The sequence below is a fragment of the Bison bison genome, unplaced genomic scaffold (genome assembly GCF_000754665.1).
Source record: "Bison bison bison isolate TAMUID 2011002044 unplaced genomic scaffold, Bison_UMD1.0 scf7180017863885, whole genome shotgun sequence".
In the NCBI taxonomy this organism is placed as follows: Eukaryota; Metazoa; Chordata; class Mammalia; order Artiodactyla; family Bovidae; genus Bison; species Bison bison.
The window spans coordinates 9,319-35,244 of record NW_011494457.1 but is presented as its reverse complement, the minus strand read 5'-3'; the positions used below and the strand labels follow the sequence as shown (position 1 = coordinate 35,244).

The 25,926-nt window shown below is 51.0% G+C and overlaps 3 protein-coding genes across 3 annotated transcripts in view; 1 reads left to right on the top strand and 2 right to left on the bottom strand.

The window, feature by feature from the left end:
- RPS19BP1 (ribosomal protein S19 binding protein 1) overlaps nucleotides 1-3,247 on the top strand; it is a 3,780-nt gene extending 533 nt beyond the window's left edge. Inside the window, exons 3-5 of the mRNA XM_010833751.1 lie at nucleotides 8-17; nucleotides 2,315-2,412; nucleotides 2,792-3,247. Of these exons, the coding sequence (XP_010832053.1) occupies nucleotides 8-17; nucleotides 2,315-2,412; nucleotides 2,792-2,926 (243 nt within the window). The 3' untranslated portion in view covers nucleotides 2,927-3,247. The remainder of the gene's footprint in view (nucleotides 1-7; nucleotides 18-2,314; nucleotides 2,413-2,791) is intronic.
- Nucleotides 3,248-5,849: 2,602 nt separating this feature from the next.
- ATF4 (activating transcription factor 4) lies at nucleotides 5,850-7,969 on the bottom strand. The gene is made up of 3 exons (XM_010833735.1): nucleotides 7,753-7,969; nucleotides 6,853-7,167; nucleotides 5,850-6,755 (listed from the first exon to the last, which is right to left on the bottom strand). Exons 2-3 carry the CDS (start codon nucleotides 7,070-7,072, stop codon nucleotides 5,929-5,931), a joined length of 1,047 nt encoding a protein of 348 aa, XP_010832037.1. The 5' UTR covers nucleotides 7,073-7,167; nucleotides 7,753-7,969; the 3' UTR covers nucleotides 5,850-5,928.
- Nucleotides 7,970-10,632: 2,663 nt separating this feature from the next.
- On the bottom strand, nucleotides 10,633-23,478 carry MIEF1 (mitochondrial elongation factor 1). Its single transcript, XM_010833737.1, has 5 exons — nucleotides 23,399-23,478; nucleotides 17,661-17,811; nucleotides 15,811-15,988; nucleotides 15,350-15,612; nucleotides 10,633-14,823 (listed from the first exon to the last, which is right to left on the bottom strand). The coding sequence occupies exons 2-5, from the start codon at nucleotides 17,802-17,804 to the stop codon at nucleotides 14,017-14,019; spliced, it is 1,392 nt and encodes a 463-aa protein (XP_010832039.1). The 5' UTR covers nucleotides 17,805-17,811; nucleotides 23,399-23,478; the 3' UTR covers nucleotides 10,633-14,016.
- Between the last annotated feature and the right edge of the window lie 2,448 nt (nucleotides 23,479-25,926).

Here is a 25,926-nt window from a genome sequence, read left to right as displayed (position 1 = left end):
GCCCAAGTCGGCGCTGGGTGAGCTTGGGAAGGGGCTGAACGCGCTGCTTCCGGGGTCGGTGCCTTGGAGGAGCTGGCGCTGGAGTCAGGGCTTCAGATGTTCCCCAGGCGTTACTAGACTACCTGCCATGCTACGGCCGCGGAGCGGGGTCCTGGGAACACGGAGATGAACGAATCACATCGTCCCGACCCTCAAGGTCTACAGTCCTAGTGGGGAGAGAACACTGAGGAGTTTCAAAATCAGCGTTTTGAAACTGATTTTGGGTTTGGGTTGCGTCAGGTTGGATCTCTGTGATGAGGTTTGTGCTGTAAAACTAGGGTACTTTGAAAGGGACTTAGAAGAACGACTTCTCTGAGGAAGCGACATTTAAGCACAGACCTGATGGAAATATAAGAATGAGCTGGGGGACGTATACTGTTATCATATGTGGAATCAGAAGTTTATTATTAATCTTTGAAATGTTGAAAGAAAGAAGTCTGGTCGAGGTGACATATAGTAAACGAGGGTCAGAGACTGAGTGTTGAGTACAAGTTAACACTGCGGGTGCTGTTCTCAGTCTCTGACAGATGTTTGCTCATTTGTTCCTCACAACCCTGTGAGGCCGGCGCTGTCATTACCCGCATTGCTCAGATGCAGAAACAGACCCCTGCCCAGATGGTACCGGTGGAAACCAGGCAGTGTGTCTCCAGAGCCCTGCTCCCACCTGTCCCTTCAAGTAGAAGGTGCTGTGGCCTGAGCAGCGGTGACAGTGCAGACATAACAAGAATCCTGCGGCTGGAAGCTGTGTTGATGGTGTCAGTGGTGGATTGGCTGTGAGGATGGAGGGAGCATCTTGAGGGATTTGGCGCCACTTAATGAGATGTACAGACTTGAAGAGGGACAGGGTGGGCAGGATCGTGGGGTGTTTGGATGTTTTGACCTGTGGCAGGACTTGAGCTCCTAGTGTGTCTTCAAATCCCCAGTGTTAGTTTTGTGGTTGTCTGACTCTTTTGCAACCCCATGGGCTGTAGCCCACCAAGCTCCTGTGTCCATGAGATTTTTCAGTCAACAAAGTGGAGTGGGCTGCCATTTCCTCCTCTAGGGGATCTTCCCAAACCCAGGGATCGAACCCAGGTCTCCCACATTACAGGCAGATTCTTTACTGTCTTGAGCCACAGGAGAAGCCTCAATTCCCCAGGGCCTGGTGCAATCAATATAAAGGTGTTCAAGTATCTGTTAAAAGAACTATGAATCTCGGGGAGGTAAGACAACAGGAGCAAGTGTGAAAGCAGGGAAGTGAGCCTGGGTTGAGCCACAGTGATGCCAGGGTGGAGCGGGCACACCCTCCATCCCCACCCACCCCATCCCACCACCCTGCCATGGCACATGAGTGAGGGGACTCTCAGGGCCAACCTAAAGGACACCTCTGTGGCTGCCACCTTGGTCTGAGCTACACCATCTCTTGCCTGGATTATTACAAAAACTTGCTAATTGGTCTCCTTGATCCCCCTCCCCCAGTCATCTGGTTCTCACCACAGCAGCTGAAGTGATGCCGTAAAATCCTAAGTCAGACCTGTCTCTACCCTGCCTCTCACCCTCCAGGAGCTCTCATCGGCCTGGTGAGAGCCTGAGTTCTTTCCATGCCTCCGTGCCTGCTGAGGGCCCCCCGTGATCTGCCCCCTCCAGCTTCCAACCCTCAGGTTCGCCCCTCCCTGTCCTTCAAGCACGTTAGTCACACTTCTGCCTCAGAGCCTTTGCATTGACTGTTCCCTCTATCCAGAATGCTCTTCCGCCCACAGTTTAATGCTCTCTTCCTCCAGTCTTTGCTCAGAATTTCTTTCAGTGAATTTCAGGTCTTCTCAGAGCCTCCTATTTTTTTAGAATTGCCACCTTCCCCCCATCCCCTGCATTCCTCCTTTCTGCTTGCCGTTCTCTTTTTCTCCATAAAACGTTCACCCTCTAAACTACTGCTTGCCTTGTTTACCGTCTCTCTCCCTTCAGAATGGAAGCTCCACGAGGGCAGGACTTTTGGGCTGTTCTGTTTCCGGCTCTGTGCTCTTGCACCTAGAACAGTGCCTGACACACAGTGAATGCCCAGGACGCACTTGTTGAATAAATCACTTGAGCAGCTGGAACCACGGGGGACTCTGAGTGGGATCTGTGTGGAGTGTGGTTTTGACATAAGAAGTCAGCCTGTTGCAGTGACGTGGGGAATGGACCATGGGGCCTTCGGCAGGGCTGGGGAGCAGGGGTGGAGTGGGGAGATGTCAGAAGGGACCCCAGAAGGCTTCCAGGGAGTGAATCTGGAATGATACCACCCTCCCTGCCTCCACAGCTGAGTTCCGGAAGAAAGAGCGTCGAGGTTACCTTGGAGTAAACCTGAGGTTTATGACCAGTGCAAGAAGCACAGTGGACGAATCCGTCACCCGGCAGGTTCGTCAGGGGGATGGGCTGTGGGAAGTGGGGGTGAAAGCTGAGGCTGTCCCGGGGATCCGTGGGAGTCTCAGCCCTGAGCCTAGGGTGGGGGGCGGGCCCCCCTCCAGGCTCCCGAGAGCTGGACACACTGCTGTGCAGTGAGGGGCCTCCTCAGAGGGCTGACAGCATAACAGGGGAGGTGGGAGCCTGGCTTCACTCCCCTGCTACCCCTCTGGGCCTCGGTTGGCTCCTCTGTGAATGGAAACGATGTGCCCTCCCCCTCCCCAGACGTGGTGAGGGCCGGGGGAGAGGGCGGCCCTTGGGCGGCTGCGCTAGGCTGTGGAGCTCCAGGTGGTGGAGTCACCACCCAGGGCTCCTGACCCCCACACGCCCCCAGATTATGCGCCAGAACCGGGGCCGCAAGGCCTGTGACCGGCCTGTGACCAAGACGAAGAAGAAGAAGAAGGCCGAGGGCACCGTGTTCACCGAGGAAGACTTCCAGAAGTTCCAGCGGGAATATTTCGGCAGCTAGGCTCCCAGGAGGGCACAGCCTCCTCTGATCTCTCAGCCCAGGGTGGGGAACCCCTGGGGGAGCTGGCGAGCTGGAAGCCCATAGGAGGACCTTCGCTCAGACTTGAGCTGACATTTCCAGGCTCAGGAGGTGCCACCTGCCTGCCAGGAAGAAACCTTTCTGATTGTTTTGTTTGCTTTAACCCAGGAAGGGCCTCTGAGCTATTTGCTGTGGAGAGGCCGGTCACTGGGCCCTTGGGGACCACACCTCTGATAGGAGGAGGGCCACTGGGTAGGCTTCGGGTTCTAATAAATGTGGCCCAGGGGCTGTGTACTGCTCTAACAGGATGTTTCCCGTTGTCTCCCCTGGTACCAAGGAGCCTCCACCACCACCCTCCCACCCCTCCAGCTGCTGCTTAGGCTCCAGATGAGAAGTCCTTGGGCCCAGCCCCAGTGCAGGCGCCAGCAGAGAGCAGTTCACAGCCTCCATGAGCCTCCTCCCCCTGGCGGGCAGCCACGGCTGAGAAGGCAGCTCTTGAGGCAAAAATAGCACCCACAGCTGCTGGGGGCTCATTCCAGGGAAGCCAACACCAGAGTCTGAGGGAGGGATCACTGCTGCCTCAGGCCAGTGCCCAGGGCACGTGCACACGCAGTCGGGGGACAGATATCAAAGGCTACTTTTTTTTCCTCTTACTTCTGTCACGAGGTGGGAACTAGCGAGGTGAGGGGGAAGGTGGAAGCTGGGTTGCATCTGGCGGCCGCAGGCAGTGCTGAGCGGCATGCCCAAGTGGGTGAGTGGTGCTGCCCAGTTTGGGCTTCAGTGTGGTATTGGTGACAAGTCCTGGTAGCCCCAGGAGTTCCTTCTGAGGACAGGTTGGGGGCCTTGTGGAGAAAGGGCCCTGGAGGCCTTCAGGCTGCTAGTCTGGCTCTTGTAGGGCCCCCACCCACCCATGCCTAAAAAGCTCCTTGGGGCATGCATTGTCTGGTGAGAACTTCCGAAGGGCCCCGTGGCTAGGAAGAGTTGGCCCATCCCACCACGGCCTCTTTAGTGCAGGTGGTTTTACTCCTTACACACCCATCCTGGGATGGGGAGCACTTTCCCTGGTTATTAGCCAGCTTTCCATCCTCAGTGGGGATTCAGAGGACCACAGACCTGCCTGAGTCCAAGTTGGAATCCTTCCTGTCTGCAGGTGGCCACCATCTGAGTAGAAAGCTGGCCAGCCTTTCAGGAAGTCAAGGTGGGAGGAAAGGAGCTGAGACTCCACATCGGTATTGTGCCAATGTCCTCAGATGGGCTTGTCTAAGAAGGGAGAGGCTGGTGTGCCCTGAGCTCTCCACCGTCCTCCCCCCACAGAGCAAGGTGGTTGGGTGTGCTTCCTCTTTTAAGTAGCTTAGCAAAAAGCAGGCTCAGCTGCTCACTGCCTCTCACCAGGAGTTTGTTCTCTGAAGAACAGGCTGATCAGGCCCCCTTCCTAACAAAGATGCACATGACAGATCTGATGGGAAAGAAAGGCTCAGGAGCCAAGAAAGGGGACACTGGGTTACCATATTGAGACCAAGGCTAGAAAGACCAGTTCTCTGAGTGGCTGTGAAGCACCTGGAAGCATGTGTCTGGTGGTTTGGAGCAGCTGGCACATTTGCCTGGAGGAGACCCTAGGGTAACCAACAGAGCCCCAGCCCAGGCTTCCTGTGGCTTCCACATGGGGTGGGCTGCTCCAGCCATCCACTGCCCTGAGCCTCCATGAGTGGAAGGGCTGACTGAGGCCCTAGCCAGACAGCCGCATGGGCACGTGTGGGTGGGAGGCTTACACATCTCCAGTGACTTCCTCTAGCACAGCTGGGGTAGGGCCATCCTCTTGCGAGAGGTTTATTTGTTGGGGTTTCATCCCCACCTCCAAGGCTTTGCCTGAGCTCCTTTCTCAGGTGCCCTCCCCATTCTGTGTCTCCACAACTTTCCCTGTCCTTCTCCAAGTCACCAAGGCCACATACACCTTTGGTGTGCTGGAGGAAAATTCGCACCTAGGTCACCAATCAGCCCAGCCCTGGATTCAAACAGCTAGGCCTACCACTCTGAACACCCCCTGCTGTAGGACATGGGCACTGTGTTCAGAACAGTGCCTGGTGCCACATTCCCATCACCCTTATGACACACACTCAGCTACACTGTCCTTCATGATAGTACACTCATCTTCCCTCCACAGGCCCCAAAGGACATAAGGGAAGAAACCTACCCAGGCTGGGATCATCTCAACAATCCCAAAGAAAATGTCTGCCATATCCTGCTTTAGGACATTACCAGCCAGGGTTGCAAGGGCAGCGCAGCCCGTGCACTTCCATGCTGACTCTCCCCCGACCCATCCCCAATGCATAGCAGGTCTTCCAGCTGGCCTAGGTGCCAGAGGGGAGCCTCAAAACCAGCCAGCCTTTTGACCCCACTCACCCTTTTCAGCCACCACTTTAGAGCCCACTTTCTCTAAACAGACCCTTATGGGAAGAAGCCTGTACAGAATTCAGATTAGTGCAGCCTCATGGGGTTTTATCTGGGTATTTAATGTTGGCACAAAAACAGGAGTGGCGTCCAGGCTCTTCCTACCACCAGCATCAAGTCTGATAGTTCTTAGTTTTCAGCGAAAACCCATCAACCTACTGAAGGGATGTAAACCACTCATTGTCTCAGGCCCAACCGCATCAGTCATCCTGGGGCTTCCCTGGTGGCCCAAAGGTTAAAACTCCTGCTCCTAATGCAGAGGGTCCAGGTTCCATCCCTACTCAAGGATAAAACCTAGCACAGCAGTTATTTAAAAATCTTCACCTATGGCCCAGCCGGTCAGGAAATTTAAAAAATCTCACCGTGCATTTGAATACTGACAGCCAATCCCACAGCAATTGAGACTTGGGATTCATCAGGACTCTTACCAGAGGCAACAGACCAGACTGTGCAGTAGTACTTTCACTACAAAATAATTTATTAAAACACAGCTTCAGCCTTCTATATACAAGCACACATACCCCTGACTACCCTAACTAGAGGACCCTTTTCTTCTCCCTTGCTTTGCGAACCTCTTCTATCAGATCTTTAAGATACTGGATCTCCTTGGCCAAGGAATCTGCCTTCTCTTTCAGAGCCTCATTCTTTTTTTCTAGCTCTTTACATTCACCAGTGAGGGCCTCCTGTTCCGCCCTCTTCTTCTGGCGGTACCTAGTAGCTGCTGTCTTGTTCTGCTCCATTTTCTTCAGCTTCTTGTCTAGCTTCTCACCCTTGACTTTTGCTGCTACCATCTTCTCTCCAGGAGGGTCGTAGGGTTTGGGGCGGGAAGAGCCACTGAGGGCACCTGGAGATAGCAGGCTCTTATTTGGAGAGCCCCTGGAGGTGGAAGGGCTATCCTGGGGAGAGCCCAGAGAGGAGTCAGGGCTCATACAGATGCCACTATCATTATCTGAGGGGGCATCCTCCTCTTTTATGCATTGAGGAAACCCAGTAGTGGTGGAGTCTGGCTTGCTCTCTCCTTCAGGGATAACCACTTCACTGCATAGCTCTAAACTAAAGGAATGATCTGGAGTGGAAGACAGGGTCCCTGGGGAAGGGGGAAGAGGTTGAAAGAAAGTGAAGGGGGCACCCTGGTCAATTGTTGGTAAACCTTCTGGAAGATGGCCAATTGGGTTTACTATCTGGGGGGGCTCCTTGTTAGTCTCCTGGACTAGGGGCTGAAAGAGATCACACGTGTCATCCAACGTGGCCAAGAGCTCATCTGGCATGGTTTCCAGGTCATCTTTACTGAACAGGATATCAAAATCAAACTCCTTCAAATCCATTTTCTCCACCATCCAATCTGTCCCGGAGAAAGCATCCTCTGGAAAAGATAAAAAGTTGGAAGAAACTTGAATCAAACGTAGGAGCCCCTATCACCAGATCCCACGAGCAGATAAAAAAAAAAAAGTCCCTCTTACCCTTGCTGTTGTCTGAGACCAACCAATCCACAGCCAGCCATTCGGAGGAGCCTGCCTTAGCCTTGTCGCAGGAGAACCCATGATGTTTGAAGTGCTTGGCCACCTCCAGGTTGTCATCTAGGAGACCTAGGCTCTCTTCAGCCCCCAAACCCAACTGGTCGAAGGGGGACACGAAGTCCCCCCCTAACACCTCGCTGCTCAGAAAGCTCATCTCGGCCATGTTGCGAGGTTTTGGTGCTTAACTCGAGGAATGTGCTTAATTCGAAGATGTCTTTGTCGGTTACAGCAAGGCTGCTGCTGAATGCCGTGAAAAGCCTGGATAGCAATTAGAAACCGAGTCCCATTAGACATCAGCTGGTCCGAGAATTTCATCTTCTCACCCATTAACCAGGATGGCCAAATCAAAACTCCACTCCGTGTTGAGAACAGGGACGGCCATGGTGACACCCCAAGGCCATGGTGTCACCTTTCTATTAGGCCGCACAAGATGGACGCCCGGCCCTTCCCTACCGGCCACAAGAGGAAGTCGCCCCACCCTCGCGTCCAAATCAGGCACCAGCCGCCCGGCCCCGCCCACGCCCCTCCGACTCAAGCTGCGGCCGCCGCCCTGCCCCGCCGCCATCTTTGCTGCCACGTTTCACGGGACGCCAGATAGGACTCCGGTGGGTTCCGGGGAGCCCGGGGCCGCCCAGGGCTTCGCTCCGCGGCAAAATGCCGCGATCTCCCGACACAAGGGCGCCGGCGTTTCGGGGACACCCAAGCAGGAGTCACGCGTCCTGGGCGCTCGTAAACCCGCTTCCCCCTCCGCGACGCCGCCAGGCCTTCGGCCGCACCCAAGCAGGCGAAAACCCCTCACCGACCCGGGGATCACGGCCAGAGCGGCTCCTCCCTGGTACTTACGCCATGGCTTAAGCCGCTGGGGGGGGTTGCCGCTGCAGAGCCTGGTGCTGCTGCCGCCGCTGCAAAGGCCGATGCTGCCGCAGGCACTGCTGCCTCTAATGCGCCATGGTGGCCGCGGACCCTGGGGGAGCGGGAGTAGAGACTGCGCACTTGCCGGGAGGAACTACATCTATGGACGGGAAGAAGGAAAAATGGCAGCAACAAGCCGAGCGCGGATCCTTTATAGACTCTGCCTCTGTGAGGACGCATCACAGACCACATCCTTCCGCCGCCGTCACGTGACTCGCACCTCCCGCCCACGTATTGTCATCTCTCCGACGCCCCGATTGTTTACAAATCTCCGACTTTTATGTCTAGGGCATATCAGTGAAGAGGGAGTTTGTTGTTTTTAATTTACGGCTTCAGGAAAAAGGTGCACTTTTTTTACAAGGCTTTTAAAATCAAAGAGTCACTCCAGGCCTCCGCCAGAGAGCGCGGAGGGATCCGTACACTCACTTCCGGCGTTGGCTCGAGGGGCGGAGAAAGAAGTCTTTCACCCCAAGAAAGGTTTTTATTGTGAAGTAGACGGTCTCCTGGTTCTCGCGCGAGATAATGGAGGAGAGAGCGCGTCGAGATGATTGGTCAGGCACGGTGAGTCATATATATCTTCAATTTCTATTGGCTCAAGCTCCTGATCTCCGCGGGAAGGGGCGGAGCGGCCGGTGAGGTTCCCGCCGTCTGGCGCTGTCGCCCACTCGATTTTTTCTGTGGTAACGCTTGGCAGTGGTTTTTCTCAGGCCGGTCGGCCCGGAGCCGGTCTTGATTGACTCGGGCAGCCCTCCCCTAGTGCGTCCCAAATAATGGCGTTAGGTCCCGGCCATGCAGTCCTTTCCTGCCGTTCTCAGTGAAGCCCCTAACTAGCGACCAGTTTCAGGCCCGAAGATAAAAGGCAAAAGGAAGTGCCACTTCGTGTGTGCGTTTTCACAGTGTCGTTTTCATGCAGACACTTGTGAAAAGATTGGCTGATGACGTCAGTCGAATCGCCTCATCTGTGCCCACCTACCATCAAAGGCCAGCTCCGCGTCCCTACTTTTGACTATAAAAGTCGAGGAGATGCATAATCCTACAGCCCAATGTATTTTTACATAATCCATTTTGCTAAAATATAAATTGCTATTCTGTTACAGGGGAGATTTCTTTCCATTTATGTAGTTTGAATTCCGCTAAGAACAAGGAGAGATTTTATTAAGCTGCTGTCTCTCGGGTAGTTTCAATTATCTCCCACCGCTGTAACTCCAAGGCACAATCGCTTCCCAGCAAGTCCTTCCCAGCAATGCCCAATTGCGGTAGTTTGTGTTCAGGATCTCAAGAACCAACTCCAACACATGTCCGTAGCCTCAGTCAAGCTAGCTGTGGGTTTTCTAAGCAACGAGGGACACATCTATTCCACCGTGGATGATGATCATTTTAAATCCACAGACGCAGAATAACTGGATCTAATTGGGTACCCGAGATATTTTCCAGTTGGACCTTTTTTAATGCAGCCTCTTGTCTCCAACTGTGCATATAATTGGCGAGTTGACTTCTAGGAAGTAGATTTCATCTATAAAAGATCTCAACTGACAATCCTTTTGAAACTTACTCCTACTCTTCTGTGTTTTCGATGGGCTTCCCTGGTGGCTCAGACGGTAAAGCGTCTGCCTACAATGCGGGAGACCTGGGTTTGATCCCTGGGTCAGGAAGATCCCCTGGCAAAGGAAACAGGTAACCCACTCCAGTATTCATGCCTGGAAAATCCCATGGACCGAGGAGCCTGGTGGGCTACAATCCATGGGGTCGCAAAGAGTTGGACACGACTGAGCGACGTGTGTGTGTGTGTGTGTGTGTGTGTGTGTGTGTGTTGCACTCTCTACTGGGGAACTGTTAAGAGTGGTGAGGAAAGCCCTGTAGAGGTGGAAACCTTGAGTTTTTGCTTCCATCCACTTAAGTGGGCTCTACAAATATTCCTTTGAGGACTGTGATGTGAAAAATTGAGGAAGCACTGTCCTCCGTGACTACTGACCATTTTATTGACTTGATTCGGTTTAGCCTAACAATTTCTTTTCAGTGATAAACTGAGGACTAAAGGGATGAAGTGTTCTTGCGCCGTGAAGGCAGTATGAGGTAGGAGTTGAGAGATTTTTAGGGGCAAATACCCCCAAATTTGGCTATTAGTGGAGACGTTTTGGTTGAGTGAGTTATCCTTGCTGAGTCTGATTCCTGATCTGTAAGATGAGGCTCATGATGAGTATGCTTAGAATGAAGTAAGATAATACATGCAAGCACTGAGCCAAAGCTCCTGGTATCTGATAAGTGCTGGATAAATAGTTCCTATTACTACTTTTATTAGAACTGAGGTCTTCTGAACCTCCTAGGTCCCCCGTCCCCATCTCCATTACATCATCCTGCTTCCTCAGAGGACTATTATTTACAGAGATGAAATCAACAACTGAACAACTAGTATAGGCAAAGCATACTAGATGCGGTTTTTCTTTCCCCTTGAGGAATCACAAATATCTCGACATACATAAGGCATCTAGTCTAGTGCAAAGACAGTAAGAACCCCTGGGCCACTACTCAAGTGTTCCAAAGGTGTCACCAAGGACCCTGGGGGACATGTCCTCCATTTGCTGTATGGAGGGAGCTGTCAGTGCTTCTTGACAGATGACCATATCGATGGCTGAGAATTAAAATAATCCTGCTCCAGACTGACACTGCAGAGGGGTGGAGAATGACTCCAGTAGCAGGTCATCCCATCCTTTCCATTATGGTAACCCAGTTCAAAGTGTCTCCTACCTGCAAATGGAGAACCAGTCCCAGTCCTGTAGGAAAATGTTTCATACCACACACACAAGCCAAAGCTGTTGGAAACTCTTTATTTTCGTCTTCCCGTGCTGTAGACAGACAGCACATTCCCCGGCTTTATTTCTTCCCTCAAGGAGAAAAAGGATAGTAGTTGTCTGGGTCTCAGGGCTAAGCTGCTTCTCTCTGGACCTAGCCCAGACAGGACAGAAAAGACTGGTGCTGGATTCCAAACCTATCCTCCAGACATAGTAACCTCTTATTGAAGGGCAGGCAAATGACTGGATGGCATGTTGTGGGCCTGGCCTCAGGGGTGAAGAATAGAGAGCATGAGGTGACTGTAATGAAAAGATAAGCAACGCACTGTACACAGTTAGCCCCAGAACACACACCTCTGATATTTTGGCCTCTTCCAATCAGCTAAGTGTATCTACGAGGGCTACCGCCTCACAGCTCTAGTCTTGGGTCCTCTTACCATTCTCTTTGGCTTTAAGCTTCGGCTCAAAGGTCAGGGTTCTAACACGTCCTGTGAGAGCAGTTCTCAGCCAGGGTCATAGTCTCAAAGATGTGCCACAACAGAGCCTCTGGACACATGGCAGGGATCCCCGCTCACACATCCCCACCCCCAACCCTCTCCAGGGCTTCTTGATCCCGAAGCTGATTCCTCATCAAAACCATTTGCGTTCTCAACTTGAGTGAAGTACCAGGGAGCAACACCAGCCAATCAAGAATATGAACAGGAGGACCACAGGGGCTGAGCCCAAGAGGAAAGATTATAGGTCTCACAACACAATTTTTCCAAACATGAGCTTCAGTTATTTTTTTATTTGGAAAAAAAGTCACAACCAAGAGTATAAAGTACTTTGAATTGAACTCATGTTTTAGGAAGGGGCAACAGGGAAAACCAAAATACACTTTGGAATTGATTGGGTTTTCGAGATGATGAGTCTTTTTTCAAGCATTAAGCTAACTATGTGGTTTGTTAACCTAGATGGTGCAAAAAAATTTCCAGATGGAGTAGAAGCAGATGCTGTTACTTCAGGCAAAGGTGAAAGTTACAGAGTAGAAAGGCAGGGAAAGGCCCTACATCTTTCCCCAAAGATGAAAAAAAAAAGTGTGTGTGTGTAGGTGTGTGTGGGGGGTCCCCTCCTCCATCCAAGAATCTCAAAGCACTGAACTTCATCCACATGTGATGATGGGACTTGCCCCATCTCAGTCAGCAAATCCACCAGGACTAGAGTCGAGAATTCCCACTGCTTCTAGTTCTGAGGACCGCTAAGAGATTCTTGCTTGTGAAATGGCAGAGTTAGGCATTTTGGTTTTTGAAAACAGGTAAGAGACGGAGCTGCCTGTAGAAAGGTGCTCGGAGATAAACTCAAATCACAATTACACTTGGCTTAGATGATTTGGGATCTGGTCTTTAAAGTCTTTTGTTTTTTGAGTCTCCATCCAATGTCTTATATAGAATTTGGTCAGAGACACCTTGGGAAAATTCCAGGTTTTCTAATATTCACATGGGGAAAACCAGATCCTTTCTCTGAATGAAGAAAAACAAGAAGGAATGCTTTTCAAACACTCGTGGCCCTGTCCTTTTCTTCTAATGACAGTAGATGGGTGCATCAGTGCTCGGCTCCACCCCACAGCCTCTACACTAGTCACCCTGGGTGGTACTCAGGCATACAGAGCGTTGTAAACTCCCGGTCTGACTCTGATGAACAGCCAAGAGGGAGAACCTTTCTCAGGCTTCTGGGCTGTTGTTTTTCATTCTCTCTCAATGTCTTCATACAAAGGGAACAACTGAACCATTTCAGGGGGCCTTTGCATGTATGTAAGAGAAGAGACAGGAAGACTAAATATAGCCAATGTTAACCCTACTGCTCAACCTACTAAACCATGACAAAAAAGGGGACAGGAGTCTCTACCTTAAATTCAAAGGGAAGCTAAGGTTTCAATGCTATTTAAAGAGTCATTTCATGTCGCTGTCATTGGAAAGGAATGAGACAGCTGCAGAGAGCTTCACCAGAATCTCATTGATGGAGAGGTAGTAAGAATAAAAATAAGATTTGATGGGAGAACAAAATACTGGATGGGAAGATCAGAAATAGAATTATCATCAGCCTCCTGCCACAAACAGGAAAAAAACCACACAAAACAAGATGCACTGACGTTGTATATTAAATATTCCTCCCCACTCTCAGGATACTTTTTACATTGCAATAAATAGTGCAATTTTAGCAGCAGAAAACAAGAAGGAATGTGGGAAGTACCCACCTCCCTCTCATGTGTTCTAGCCATGTGCTCTTCCTGGGTAGCACCGATCTCCCCAGGTGCTGGGTGAGAGACGGGATGGAGGGAGGAGGTCTGTGCATGTCTGCCTGCCCTCTGGTGATGCCTGCAGAGTTCAGCAAACACTCCCTCATGTTCACACGGCACACACTGGGCTGGCTCTTGGACCTGTTCTTGGGCTAAGGCAATATCCGAGAAACGCAGGCCTGACAGGGAGGAATTGGTCATTGATGGTCAGCTGCCTGTCAACCTCACGCACTAAGACTGTGTCCTTGAAGGCCTTGTCCTCATTAGCAATACGGCAGGGAGGGGCCAACAGCAGCCCTTCCGCCCGCGTCTCTCGACACCTGCACCCAGCGGCGCCGGACGGGAGCAGCCCCAGGTGAGGCACAGACATCAGGCACGCAGACCCCACCGCCACCTCCAGGTTCACCCACCTGCACTCTCACCAATGGCCACTGAGAGACAGTCTCCAAATAACTCTGCATCCAGTTTACCGTGAGCCCTCACTCCCCTGTGCGGCAGCCAAAAGGGTGCCCAGGAGACCTTCTTGGTCCTTCTGGATATGAATTGGTCAAGAGGTGGGGGTGGGCTTCTTTTTTCCAGGAACTTGGGTCAAAGACCAGCTTTTCCACCAGCTTTATCCCCGGAAATCCTAAATACTGTCTGAGCACTCCCTGCAGAGTTGAATTTGAAACATGCAATCCTAACTTCAGTGACAGTCAACTGCAAGGCAACATCTTAATTAGGCAGATGCGCTCCAGGAAAAAAGAGCAACAAAGAAGATGTGAACAGGCAGGAAAGACAGAGCAGACACCGAAGAAGGGCAGGCTGGCCAAAATGCAAAATACCAAGTGGTCGCCACAGCTCAGGCTAGGGCTCCACCTTCTCAGTTCATTCAAGGAAAACTAGCCTGGAGCATGGGGAGGGGAAGAGTAGGGAGCACAGTGTTTGATAACAAAAGTCGAAAGGGAAGGTGAGAAAAGAGGAGACAGAAATGGCATTCTAATCCGCCATTAGATTAGAATCTAATCACCAGGGTGATGACCAGCAAGACAGGAGGCACCTAGGGACCCTGTGAGGCACCAACTATGTAGCCCAGTGTTTCTAACAGAATCGGGCCTGAGCACCCGACACCTGCTTTGGCCTTCACCTGCCCTACGTCTGCAGCAGCACCTCTGGCTCGGATAACGAGCAATAGAGAGTGTATCCCAATTCGTCTATTTCCTCAGGGGTGAGCTCTGCAAATAAGTTCACCTTGGGGTTCAGGACACTGGGCAGAATGCCGGCCTCTAAGTGGCTGATGAGCCCCCTCAAGGCCTGCAGGAAGCGGTCGGCCAGCACGTCCGGGGACCAGTCAGCCTCCTCCTGGGCCAAGTGGAGGATGACATTGGTGAGCTGGCTGGCAGTGAGGCGGCCCAGGGCCGGAGTGGACTTGCATACGGCCTTGAGGATCTTGAGGCACAGGGAGCGGCAGCCCGAGTCGGCCTGGTCCAGGGCCCGCAGGCGCGCCGTCTCAGCAGGACGCAGGCTCAGCCGCCACAGGTTGTCATACTGGGCTAGCCGGTGTGGTTTGGCCACCAAGACAGTGTCACCAAGGGTCACTGATGGCAGGAAGTCAATGACAAGGTGCTTGTCCTGCTCATACTGCACTTCCAGAGTCAGGGCCTCTGGGGGCGGGGCTGGTCGAATCACGTAGTCCAAGAGGGACCCGATGGCCGGCCAGTTGATGGAGCCAGCCACTACCTTCTCAAACGTGTCTGCCACCGTCTTCGGAGAAAGGTAGCCCCCTACTACACAGCGGTCCCAGTAACTGCTACCGCGAGGAAAATACTCTGGATTCTCCCGGCGAACTAGAAAGAAGCCAGGGACGTTCATGATGGTGTCCTCCCCGGGGATACATGACCACAGGTTTTGCTCCAACACGAGGGGCACGATGAGTTGGATGTGGTCGGCTGTCACCACCTATTATAGCAAAATTAAAAAGGGTTTGAGGGACCTTCATCTCCTCAAAAGACAAGTTTCCCCAAACACAGGTCTCACCATCTTGTATCCCCCACCACCACCCTCCGAACCCAGCAAAAAAGGAAACTAAAAATTCTTGCACATGACCACATCAATTCAGAGTGAGGACTTAAACCCAGGTCTGTTAGACATTAGAGCCTGTGCTCGTTCCACACACCCCACTGTTTATGGACTCAGAAGTACATATAACATCCTCCATGCCTTCAAGATCCCAGAAGACAGAAAGCCAGGAAGGAGAAACTGGAACAAGAATAAGGAAGGAGGAAGCCTCTAAAAGCTTCCTGGAAGTTTTATGACTGAAACGAGTTAAAGGCAGGAATCAAATGTTACCACATGTGCAGAATTCAGAAGGAGTAAGACTAATCTTTTTTGGCAAGCCTGGGACACTGATCTTCTGCCCCAATGGCACTATTGAGAAGCATCGTGGTCAGAACCACCCTACCCTTCGTAAGCACCCCCTGGTTACCTGCAGGTCATCATAGAGGCTGCCACTCAGGTACATGTCCCGAAGTGGCATGTCAGGCAACTTGGCCCGCAGGAAGCTCCGGAGCTCAGCACATATGTCCACAGCAGCTTGCTTGGCCCGAGCCTGCTCGCCGGCAGGAATGGCCGCCCGGTTCCGGTAGTAAGTGAGAAGTTTCTCCTGCAGGGACATGCGGAGTCGTGACTTCTTCAAGTCTACCTGGCCCTTCCTGGCCAATGGCTTGGGCCGGGGCGGGCAGAATGTATCTGCCAAGGCAAGAAAGAGAGGCCTGTGAGCTCATCCCATGCTTGCTCATCCACAGCCGCCTCAGCCCCAGAGAGGAGAAGGGCTTAGCACAAAAGGCCAGCGTGGTGCCTGGCGCGTGTGTCCTTAAGAAACATGTTGAGGGCAAGAGTAGCACCAAGAGCCCGAGATGAGTCCCAGAGGGAAACAGCCTTCCTCACCTGTGTCGAAGGCAGAGGAGCCTGTGGGAAGGGCCTGCAGGGACCTGCTCAGGCCTGCCTTCATGTCCTTGTTGAGCAGTCGGGGAGAGCCCATCCAGTTTGGTTCTTCCCAGCTCCTCTTCCCTGAATGGCTCAGGCGGGTGGGGCTGGTGGGGGCGCTGATAGCCCTGTCGTACATCTGAAAGAGCAGAGAGGACCCAGCATGTGGACCTTCTTTCCTGCTTCCCACCAGTTCTCCCATATTGAGTTCCACTACTACTTTTCAGTAATGTCATTTTATTTTAGATTATGGAATGCTTTGCTCCACACAGAAAAATCTCAGGAAATACTAAATCATATAAATAAGTAAGAAACACATTTATCTATAATGTCACAACCCAGAAAAAAAAACTCAGAATTTCTACTAGTTCTATTCATAAGACCCTGCTGGGTGACTCGGGGACACCCCCTCCTCCACCCAGGCCCCAGGGCTTCCCTGACGTGGGTCAGACCTGTGCCCCTGCCGGGCCTGTCCACAGGGCCACTTCTCTGTTCTGGGGGCACAGGCACCAGCCGGACCCCACAAGGAGCGGCTGACATCTGAGTCAGGCCCCATCGGTGCTTTCGGGGCCTCAGTACCCATTTCAGGACATGACAGGGTCTGACAGACTAAGTGCCGTGCTGTGTGCTTAGTTGCTCAGTCGTGTCCGACTCTTTGTGACCCCATGGACTGTATCCCGCCAGGCTTCTCTGTCCAAGGGATTCTCTAGGCAAGAATACTGGAGTGGGTTGCCATTTCCTCCTCCAGAGGATCTTCCCAACCCAGGTCTCCTGCATTACAGGTGGACTCTTTACTGCCTGAGCCACCAGGGAAGTCACACCAGAAGATAACTATTAATATTTTGGTATACTTCTTTCTGGAAATATGTATTTATATAATTAGCATCTTCCTCTATGCTGCTGCTAAGTCACTTCAGTTGTGTCCAACTCTGTGTGACCCCACAGACGGCAGCCCACCAGGCTCCCGGTCCCTGGGATTCTCCAGGCAAGAACACTGGAGTGGGTTGCCAATTCCTTCTCCAATGCATGAAAGTGAAAAGTGAAAGTGAAGTCGCTCAGTCGTGTCCGACTCCTAGTAACCCCATGGACTGCAGCCTACCAGGCTCCTCCGTTCATGGGATTTTCCAGGCAAGAGTACTGGCGTGGGTTGCCATTGCCTTCTCCAATCTTCCTCTATATATACCTTAAAAAACTGATTTTTTACTTGTCATTTTTATCACTCCTCGTATCACTAAGAATGAATCAGGGCTGAACAATATGGTACAATTTCTGATGATACAACACTGTACCTTATCAATGCACCGTAATGTCAAACACCGATCCATTTATTTAACAAACACATCACTGAATGGCTACTCTGTGCCAGGCACTGTTCTAGGTGTACAAAATAAATCAGTTTCCCAACCCAATTCCTGCCTTCATGGAGTCTGCAGTCCAGTACAGGGATTCAGATACATAATCAACAAGCAAAAGCAGGCAGATACAGGTGTTAATTAAGAGTAAAGCGGGAAAGGGAAATAGGAAATATATGTGTGGTGAGGGTGCTGCTATTTTAAGTAAGGTGGTCACAAGAAGCTATTTTGGTTATTTGCAATTTAACCCTGGGATAAACTTCTTTCTTTGTATTTCCAACAGTTACTTTATAACAGGATCCTAGAAGCACATTTACTTAATTCTTTTAAGGTCTTGTCTAATAATGTCAAATTGCCATATTACATTCCCATTAGCAGTATCATGGTCTTATTCTAGGTCAGCTCCACTTGGCAGCCTCACCACCTCTCCAATGCCTGGCCTGGGCTGAGTGCACTTACCCGCTTAACCGCCAGCGTAGCGATGCCCAGCATGGCTGCTCCTCCGACCCCCAGCACCAGCCGGGCGTTGGAGAGTACAAAATCGATGGCCGTCCCAATGCCATTGTCATCTTTCTTGCTTTTGCGCTCACCAGAGCCTGCCATCGCGCACCTGAGGACGAAGGCAGAACACAGCTGTCACCATCTGCGACCCTGAGAACAGACCTCCTCCTCCCTCCTGCTTTGGGCCAGTCCAGGGTACTCTTGAGTTCCAGCAAACCAAATCCTCCTGACTCTAGGGCTCCACGCTCGAGGGCCAGGAGGGAGGTAGTGTGTCCTGGATGTACCTAGATGCAGGCGGAGGAAATGATCATGCTAGTTATGGGAAAACCACCCCACCCGTCTATTGAGATTATAGAGAGCACTAAGCTCATGGTCAACCCTTTCTTGTATTAGAGTGAAAACCCCACCATGAAACCCAATCCTCCGGCCCCTTTCCCAACACTGTAGCGCAGATAGTGCTTTGATCCTTCGGCCACTGCTTGTGGAAAGAAGAGCAGAGAAGGTCTCATTTAATTAGAGGTGGCCCATCTAGTCCCATCACATCCCCTCACACACAGGGAGGTGACTTGTCAGAGGGCTCAGAGAAAAGGGATGACAGAGCCACGTGCACAACTCGCGACTCCTAGCGTGATGCTTTTCCTCCTCTATCATGTCTACCCTCGCCCAGATCAAACTGTTCCTATTCTGCGAACTTTCTGCGAACAACGGTAACAACGATGACACGGACTGAACACCCTGGCACACGGAGGTGTAACTACAAGTCCATGTGTGAGGAAGGGCCAAAGAAGAAAAGAACTCTCTGAGGACAGTCCCACTTGACAAACGCTGTTTCTCGGGGAGAGTGCGCAGGGGACCATGAGAAGCTCAGGTGAGCCTGGCTCTGGGGCAGAGACTGAATAAACACGACGGTTGCTGGAGACTAAGCTGCTAACTGGAGAACAAGAAAATCCACCGGTTCACATGCACCTGAAAAATGCGCTGAAAATGTGGCCCCCCGAGTGGAGTTCACAGGCACAGTGCAGACGAGGCTGGCCTCCGTACAGGGTTCACGCGGGGTGAGCTCACCTTCGTTCCCTGGCAACAACGGGGTCATCCTGACTGAAGTTCCCCTCATCCCCCCAAAAACCCATTTCCCATGGACTTAAAACCCTGGGCCCAACCCAGATGAGGGATGACAGAGTGGCTCAGATCTGAGCACGGCGCTTCACACTGCTTGCTTCTTCCCCCCGTGCCCTGTATCCCAGGAACTCCCTGTAAACAGTTGTGTACCATTCACCCGTATACCCAGAATGGGAGGACAGAGAGGCAAGATCGCTGGTGCACCCGCCAGTGTGAAGTGATCTCCTTCGAATACCCTTACAACCGAGCACTGCTCACCTCACACCGCATGCTTCTGCCCTCCTCAACAAGGAAGGAGTATTTCTGACCCCACTTATTTCAGCAGCAGTTGCAGTCGAGCCTTACTCTTTCTCGAACTAGAATTCACCACTTTGGCACTTTTCTGTTCTCTTCTCACCTTCTGCAGTTAGTAGACGCTTCGGGTTCAGGGACAGGATGAGAGACTTGGCCAAATTAAATACACTTCCACTTCAAATGCTCAGAGCAAGCAAGGCTGAGAAGAGGGAAACTGTATTTGCAGGTGGGGTCAGGCAGGAACTCCAGCCATTATCGTCCCTCCAGCAGCCACTGAGACAAACTAACACAATCAGGACAAAGCTGACAGGTACAGTCCCCATACAGAATGATGAGCGCTGTTCTGTGTGTGCTCAGTCGTGTCTGACTCTGCGACCCCATGGACTGTAGCCCGCCAGGCTCCTCTGTCCATGGAATTCTCTCGGCAAGAATAATGGAGCGGGCTGCCATTTTCTATTCCAACCACTGTTTTATTTCTTTTAAAACAAAAGGCTCTTTAGGGATATATTTACAATAGGGAGAACCATCTCCTAAATGATCCTTGCATATGATACAGCAGAGCAAGAAGGGCCCAGCTCCCCTCTGCGCGGAAGCTGGAAGGAGCCTCTCTGGGCCATTTAGTCCTTGACCCTCTGATGGCTGGTGAGAATGAGGCAGTGAGGTGGCACGACAGAAGAGGCTAAATCTTAGAGTCAGAAATCTTGAGAACTTGCCATTGAGCCCTGACTAACTAGCTGGGTGACCTCAAATGAGTTACTCAGCCCCTCAGCTATGTAAAGGGGATAATGACGCCTGCACGGCCTAAATCACAGGGTTGTAGTAAGGACAACACAGCTACTAAAATACTGCACGTGAACATTTTATCAACTATTAAAGGACTCTACGAACGTGGGCTATCAAGTCTTTTACGATTTCCATCCACAGGACAAAGGTCACGTTTCAGAAGGCACTCAGCAATCCAGATTGTCCTGTGAGGTCCATTTCACCTTCTGAAATGGAGCCAGGAACGGTCTCTGAAACCCACACTGATGCCATCCTGGGCTTGAGACCAAAACTATTACGTTGAGCAGACTTGGGAAAAGGCTTTTCTACACCAGCGCAGTATATTCCCTGCCCCATCCAAGGACCAGGTGGTGCTGATGACCTAGCAACCAGCAAGAAGAGAGAACACCCACAAGCTCCCCCAGGGAGATCAGAGTTTCTAAAACTGAACTCAACCTGTTCCAGTTGAAACTGCTTATCCACAGTATACCCTCCACTCAGGCCGTGCTCTACTAGCTGGGAGCCAGTGAGGGGTAGGAGCTCTGCCTAACAAGGGGGAAGGAGCCTGGGTCCTTGCACAATTAGGAAGGAGCCCTGTGGTTTAGTTTCAGTTTTACAAGATGAAAAAGCTCTGGAGATCTGTTACATCATAAGATGAATATTCTTAACACCACTGAACTGTACACATACAACTAGTTAAAAGTATTTAAAAAAAGAGGAGGAACCACTGTCCCAGTGGGCAGGGCTGAGGATGCAGAATGTGAACTCTGCTGACACTTCAGACACGGTGTTTAACCTGCCTCCTCAGACACAAGAATGGGAACAGACATACTCACCACCCCGTGTACTGGCAGTGGCGGAGATGAGTAACACTGGCCCTGTGGCTTCCTAGGATGACGACACAGAACTCTGAACATTCCAACTTCTTTTACTTGAAAAGGTCATATGATTCGAACTAAACATGACCTGGTTTAAGTATACATGATAAGAACTAACATACATTGAGCATGTACCATGTGCTGGGCATTTTCCCCCTCTTTGCTCTCTTACTCTTCACAACAATCCCATGAGGTCAGTCACATTGTTAGCTCCCCTGTCAGATGAAGAAACTGAGGCATAGGTCAGTCATCATGAGAGTAAGCTGTGCAGTCGTGAGTTGAACCTAGAGCTCACGGTGCTGGGGTGCAGGTTACAGGGGTCCCAAACAGCCTGCAGCCCCACCTTGTACCCATCTGCTCTCCACGCACCACTAGACCATATGCCCCAGGACCATTCTGGCTCATTCACTGCCCCCAGGGCCAGCAGTACTTGACAGATAGGACTTGATGCATCTGTTCCACCCGTGAGCTACTATGTTTTTTTTTGGTTTTTGGAGGAGGTAGTGGCAGCAACCTTTAACGCGACTCACACTCAAAACAGACTCTGAACACAAAGTCTTCAGTACTCACTTCCACTTTCCCTATGCAGGCATAGGGAAGTGGGCATCACTTCGTACCTGCTGTTTACTCCCAAAGGCAGGTCTGCCAATCAACCCAAAACCATTCCACATGGCTCCTCCTGCCTTCCCTCTCTGTTGAAAACAGTACCCTCCACCCAGCTGGCATGCCTTCCACCTCAAAGTCATCCTTCATCCTCCCTCCTCCTGCTACACCAGCCCCCACTTGGTAAAGTCCCCTGCTGCCCACATTGCACCTACATGCAGCCACCCCACCGCCTCAGTCCCTCCACTCATCTGCTCAGATTCACCCCCTCTGGGGCCTCTCACCGATTTATTCTGCATGCTGCCCCTGCCCTGACCCCTCATCCACATCACTCCCCGGCTGACAAAGCTGTGGTGCCCACCACCCCCTCATCAGATATCACGACTTCCTCAACAGGAGATTGGATGTCCTTCTAGACCTGGCTCAGTCTCAATTCCAGTCACCTGTCTTCAATTCAGTCAGTTCAGTCGCTCAGTCGTGTCCGACTCTTTGCGACCCCATGAATTGCAGCACGCCAGGCCTCCCTGTCCATCACCAACTCCCGGAGTTGACCCAGACTCACGTCCATCGAGTCAGTGATGCCATCCAGCCATCTCATCCTCTGCCGTCCCCTTCTCCTCCTGCCCCCAATCCCTCCCAGCGTCAGAGTCTTTTCCAATGAGTCAACTCTTCACATCAGGTGCCCAAAGTACTGGAGTTTCAGCTTTAGCATCATTCCTTCCAAAGAAATCCCAGGGCTGATCTCCTTAGAATGAACTGGTTGGATCTCCTTGCAGTCCAAGGGACTCTCAAGAATCTTCTCCAACACCACAGTTCAAAAGCATCAATTCTTCGGTGCTCAGCTTTCTTCACAGTCCAACTCTCACATCCATACATGACCACTGGAAAAACCATAGCCTTGACTAGACAGACCTTTGTTGGCAAAGTAATGTCTCTGCTTTTGAATATGCTATCTAGGTTGGTCATAACTTTCCTTCCAAGGAGTAAGCGTCTTTTAATTTCATGGCTGCAATCACCATCTGCAGTGATTTTGGAGCCCCCAAAAATAAAGTCTGACACTGTTTCCACTGTTTCCCCATCTAGTTGCTGAATTAAATACAGTCATCAGGTTACAGTGGAACTTGCTGGTCACCTTGGCATGACAGGAAACAGAGCTCACATACCACCGGCCAAGAACCATTGAAGCACTCTGTGCATTTTCTCATTAACTCTTGCAATAAGCTGAAGAAGTGGGTACTATTTTAGTGGTGGTGCTCAGTCGTGTCCTCTTTGCGACCCCACTGTAGCTAGCCCGCCAAGCTCCTCTGTCCATGGAATTTTCCAGGCAAGAATACTGGAGTGGGATGCTATTTCATCTACAAATGAGGAAATGGAGGCCTGGACAGATTGAATGATTTGCCCTAAATCCCACAGTTGTTAGCAGCAGAGCCACGAAGGCAGTCCTCTGAGGTCTGGACACTATACTTGCTTTAGAGACTTTTGAAACCGAGTATAGTTATGTTTACAGCTTCCCAGTGGCTTAGTTGGTAAAGAATCTGCCTGCAGTGCAGGAGACCTGGGTTCAATCCCCAGGTTGGGAAGATCCTCAGAGAAAGAAATGGCAACCCACTCCAGTATTCTTGCCTGGAGAATTCCATGAACAGAGGAGCCTGGTGGGCTACAGTCCATGGAGTCACAAAGAGTAGGACTGGACTTATGTGACTAAACCACATAGTTATGTTTGGGGGAACATGATCTAATCCTCAAGAGAACTGAATCCACTGAAGAATGAGCCAGATGGAACAAGATATAAGTTTTAACCAGTAATTTTTCTAGCATTTTCATACATTAAATGTTCTATGAAGAAAAATGATCCCTAGTAGGACTTGAAACTAAGGGCCTTTTTAACTGGGAGCATTTTACAAGGGAACATTCTGTTATTTATGTTGGTATTTCCTTCAGTATGCCTGAAGAACTCTGGCCCCTAAAAGGAAAGATTCTCCCTTTCCTGGTCCCCTGTATCAGAAAAAATGAAACCTACAGGAACACAGGCCTACCTACCTGAGACTTCTTAATGCATCTGTGAGGTGGAGGTGGGAGAGAGGCAGGCGTGTCTCTGGAAGGCACCTGTGTCCTCCTTCCCTTGGAATTAGGATGGGAGGGGAAAGGAGAGGATCCTAAATGATCCCTCCCAGCTTGCTGTGGAGGAAGACCAGGCCCTTTTCCAGCTGCTTCTCCCGGGCCTCGGGATCCTCCAGTTTCTGATTTTTCCGGAACTCACGGCGGATGGAGGCAAGGTAGAAGTCTCGATCAGTGTAGCGAAGCTGTCGGCCTTGGCGAAGCAGAGCCCGGTAGAGACTCAGCACCGCCTCTCGGCTCCATGAGGCCATGGGGGACTGACAGGGGCTGGGCGTCAAGCTATACACAGGAGGGAAGAAAGAGAAGCCTAGAATCAGAATTAATGATAGAAGGGAACTACACTGTTGTTCTCGTTCAGTTGCTCAGTGGTGTCCGACTCTTTGTGACCCTTTGGACTGTAGCCTGCCAGACTCCTCAGTCCATGGGATTCTCCAGGCAAGAATACTACAGTGGGTTGCCATTTCCTTCTCCAAGGGGATCTTCCCCACCCAGGGACTGAACCCACATTTCCTGCATTGACAGGTGGATTCTTTACCACTGAGTCACCAGGAAAGCCCAGAAGGACCTATGAAAGTGAAATGTGAAAGTGTTAGTTGCTCAGTCATGTCTGATTCTGCAGACCCATGGACTGTACCTCGCCAGGCTCCTCTGTCCATGGGATTCTCCAGGCAAGACTACTGGAGTAGGTAACCATTCCCTTCGCCAGGGGATCTTCTTGACCCAGGGATTGAACCCAGGTCTCTCTTGTTGCAGGCACATTCTTTACCATCTGAGTCACCAGTAATTCTGTAGTTCTTAATCCAGGTCTCAGAGACCCCCTCAAGGTCACACTGTGACTTAGTGGCAGGGCCGGGACTAGATTCCAGCCTACAGACTCCTGCTCCTGGGAAACTACCAGCTACGCTGAAAGGTCAGGGACTGGAAGCTGGACTACCTGGGCTTGAATTTTGGCTCTGCCACTTACCTGCCATATGATTTTGAGCAAAGTACATAACCTCTCTGAGCATCAGTTTCCTCGCTTGTAAAATAGAAATAATGCTATCTACATTTATATACTGCTATGTACTTTTATGCTAATAGTACTTACCTCATAGGATTATTTTGAAACTTGCCTGAGATATCGCATGTAAAGTGAAAGGAAGTAAAAATGTTAGTCAGTCACATCCATCTCTTTGTGACCCCATGGACTGTATGTAGCCCGTCAGGCTCCTCTGGAGCCTAGCTTCTCTAGGCAACTGGAGTGGGTTGCCATTTCTTCCTCCAGAGGATCTTCCCAACCCAGGGGTTGAACCCCAGTCTCCTGCACTGCAGACAGATTCTTTACCATCTGAGCCACCAGGGAAGAAGCACACGTAATATAACTTCACCACAAGGGGCCTCAGTCATACTTGAATCCTAGCACCAACACTTAGTAAGCTAATTACCCTGGGCAAGTTTCTTAACCTCTCTGGGCTTACCTTAGTTCCTCATTTGTAAAATGAGGATTAAAACTGTATTTTCCATATGGTTAGTATGAGGATTAAATGTGGTTAGAATAGCACTCAGCATATGCCAAGCCATCTATTGTGGCAGCTATGATTAATGCTACCTCCCCTTGTGTGTTTGTAAATGTTCAATAAGTATCAGATTTAGTTACACATAAACCACCATCATCTACCTTCAGTAACAATAAACCCTTACAGAACTAGGAGTGTTACCATTTGCAAAGTGCTTTGTCATCCATTATCACATTTAAACTGAGGAACTTATGAAGTGGACAGGGTTCATAACAACAATGGTTAATGTTTATTGATTGTTTACTATTATAGCACGCACTGGCCAAGCAGGTCCCACGTGACATCTCATTCCATCAACAATTCTAGTGTCACCAGTTATCTCCATTTTAAGTGGAGGAAACTGATGCTGCCAGAGAGAAGTAACTCGCCCACAGGCAGGGCTGTAAAGGGGGGGTGCACTTCCGACCCCGACTCTGCCTGCCTGTGGAATGAAAACTACCGTGGGCTGGGATCTTACCATGCATACAGCACTTCTAGGTGCTGTACAGACTTTCCCAGTTCAGCGCCTGGCACATACCGAGGGCTCAAAAAATAACGAAGGACGCTCACAGTGTCCCTGTGTGGAAAAAATGATCACCCCTCTTTCTGAAATAAAGAAATGAGACTGAATGGGAGAGGTATCTGACTGGTAAAAAGGTCTAAACTTTGGGCCCAAAGTCAGCTACCGTCAGCCTCTGGCCTTGGGAGCCTGCTGCGCGAGGGTGAGCCAGCCACCGTCCTCCTCCCTTTACCCTCAACTGCAGAAGAGCGCCCCTCGGCGCCAAGTCTCCCTGAGTGGGACAGATGAACCCAGAAATCAACAGTAAAGTGTTTTACGAAGTAGGAGGGGACTGGCATGCAAGAGCTGTTACAAGGTCGACAGGCGAATGGGCGGTTGGGCCCTGGAGGGGCCCC

Excerpts from the sequence above, each read along its gene's own strand:
- MIEF1 (XM_010833737.1), bottom strand. The coding sequence starts at position 17,804 with ATGGCAGGCTCTGGTGAGCGCAAAAGCAAGAAAGATGACAATGGCATT. Across the intron at positions 15,989-17,660 it reads CTACGCTGGCGGTTAAGCGG|ATGTACGACAGGGCTATCAG; the intron begins GTAAGTGCACTC and ends CTGCTCTTTCAG. Across the intron at positions 15,613-15,810 it reads CTCCTCTGCCTTCGACACAG|ATACATTCTGCCCGCCCCGG; the intron begins GTGAGGAAGGCT and ends TTGCCTTGGCAG.
- ATF4 (XM_010833735.1), bottom strand. The coding sequence starts at position 7,072 with ATGGCCGAGATGAGCTTTCTGAGCAGCGAGGTGTTAGGGGGGGACTTC. Across the intron at positions 6,756-6,852 it reads GGTCTCAGACAACAGCAAGG|AGGATGCTTTCTCCGGGACA; the intron begins GTAAGAGGGACT and ends TATCTTTTCCAG.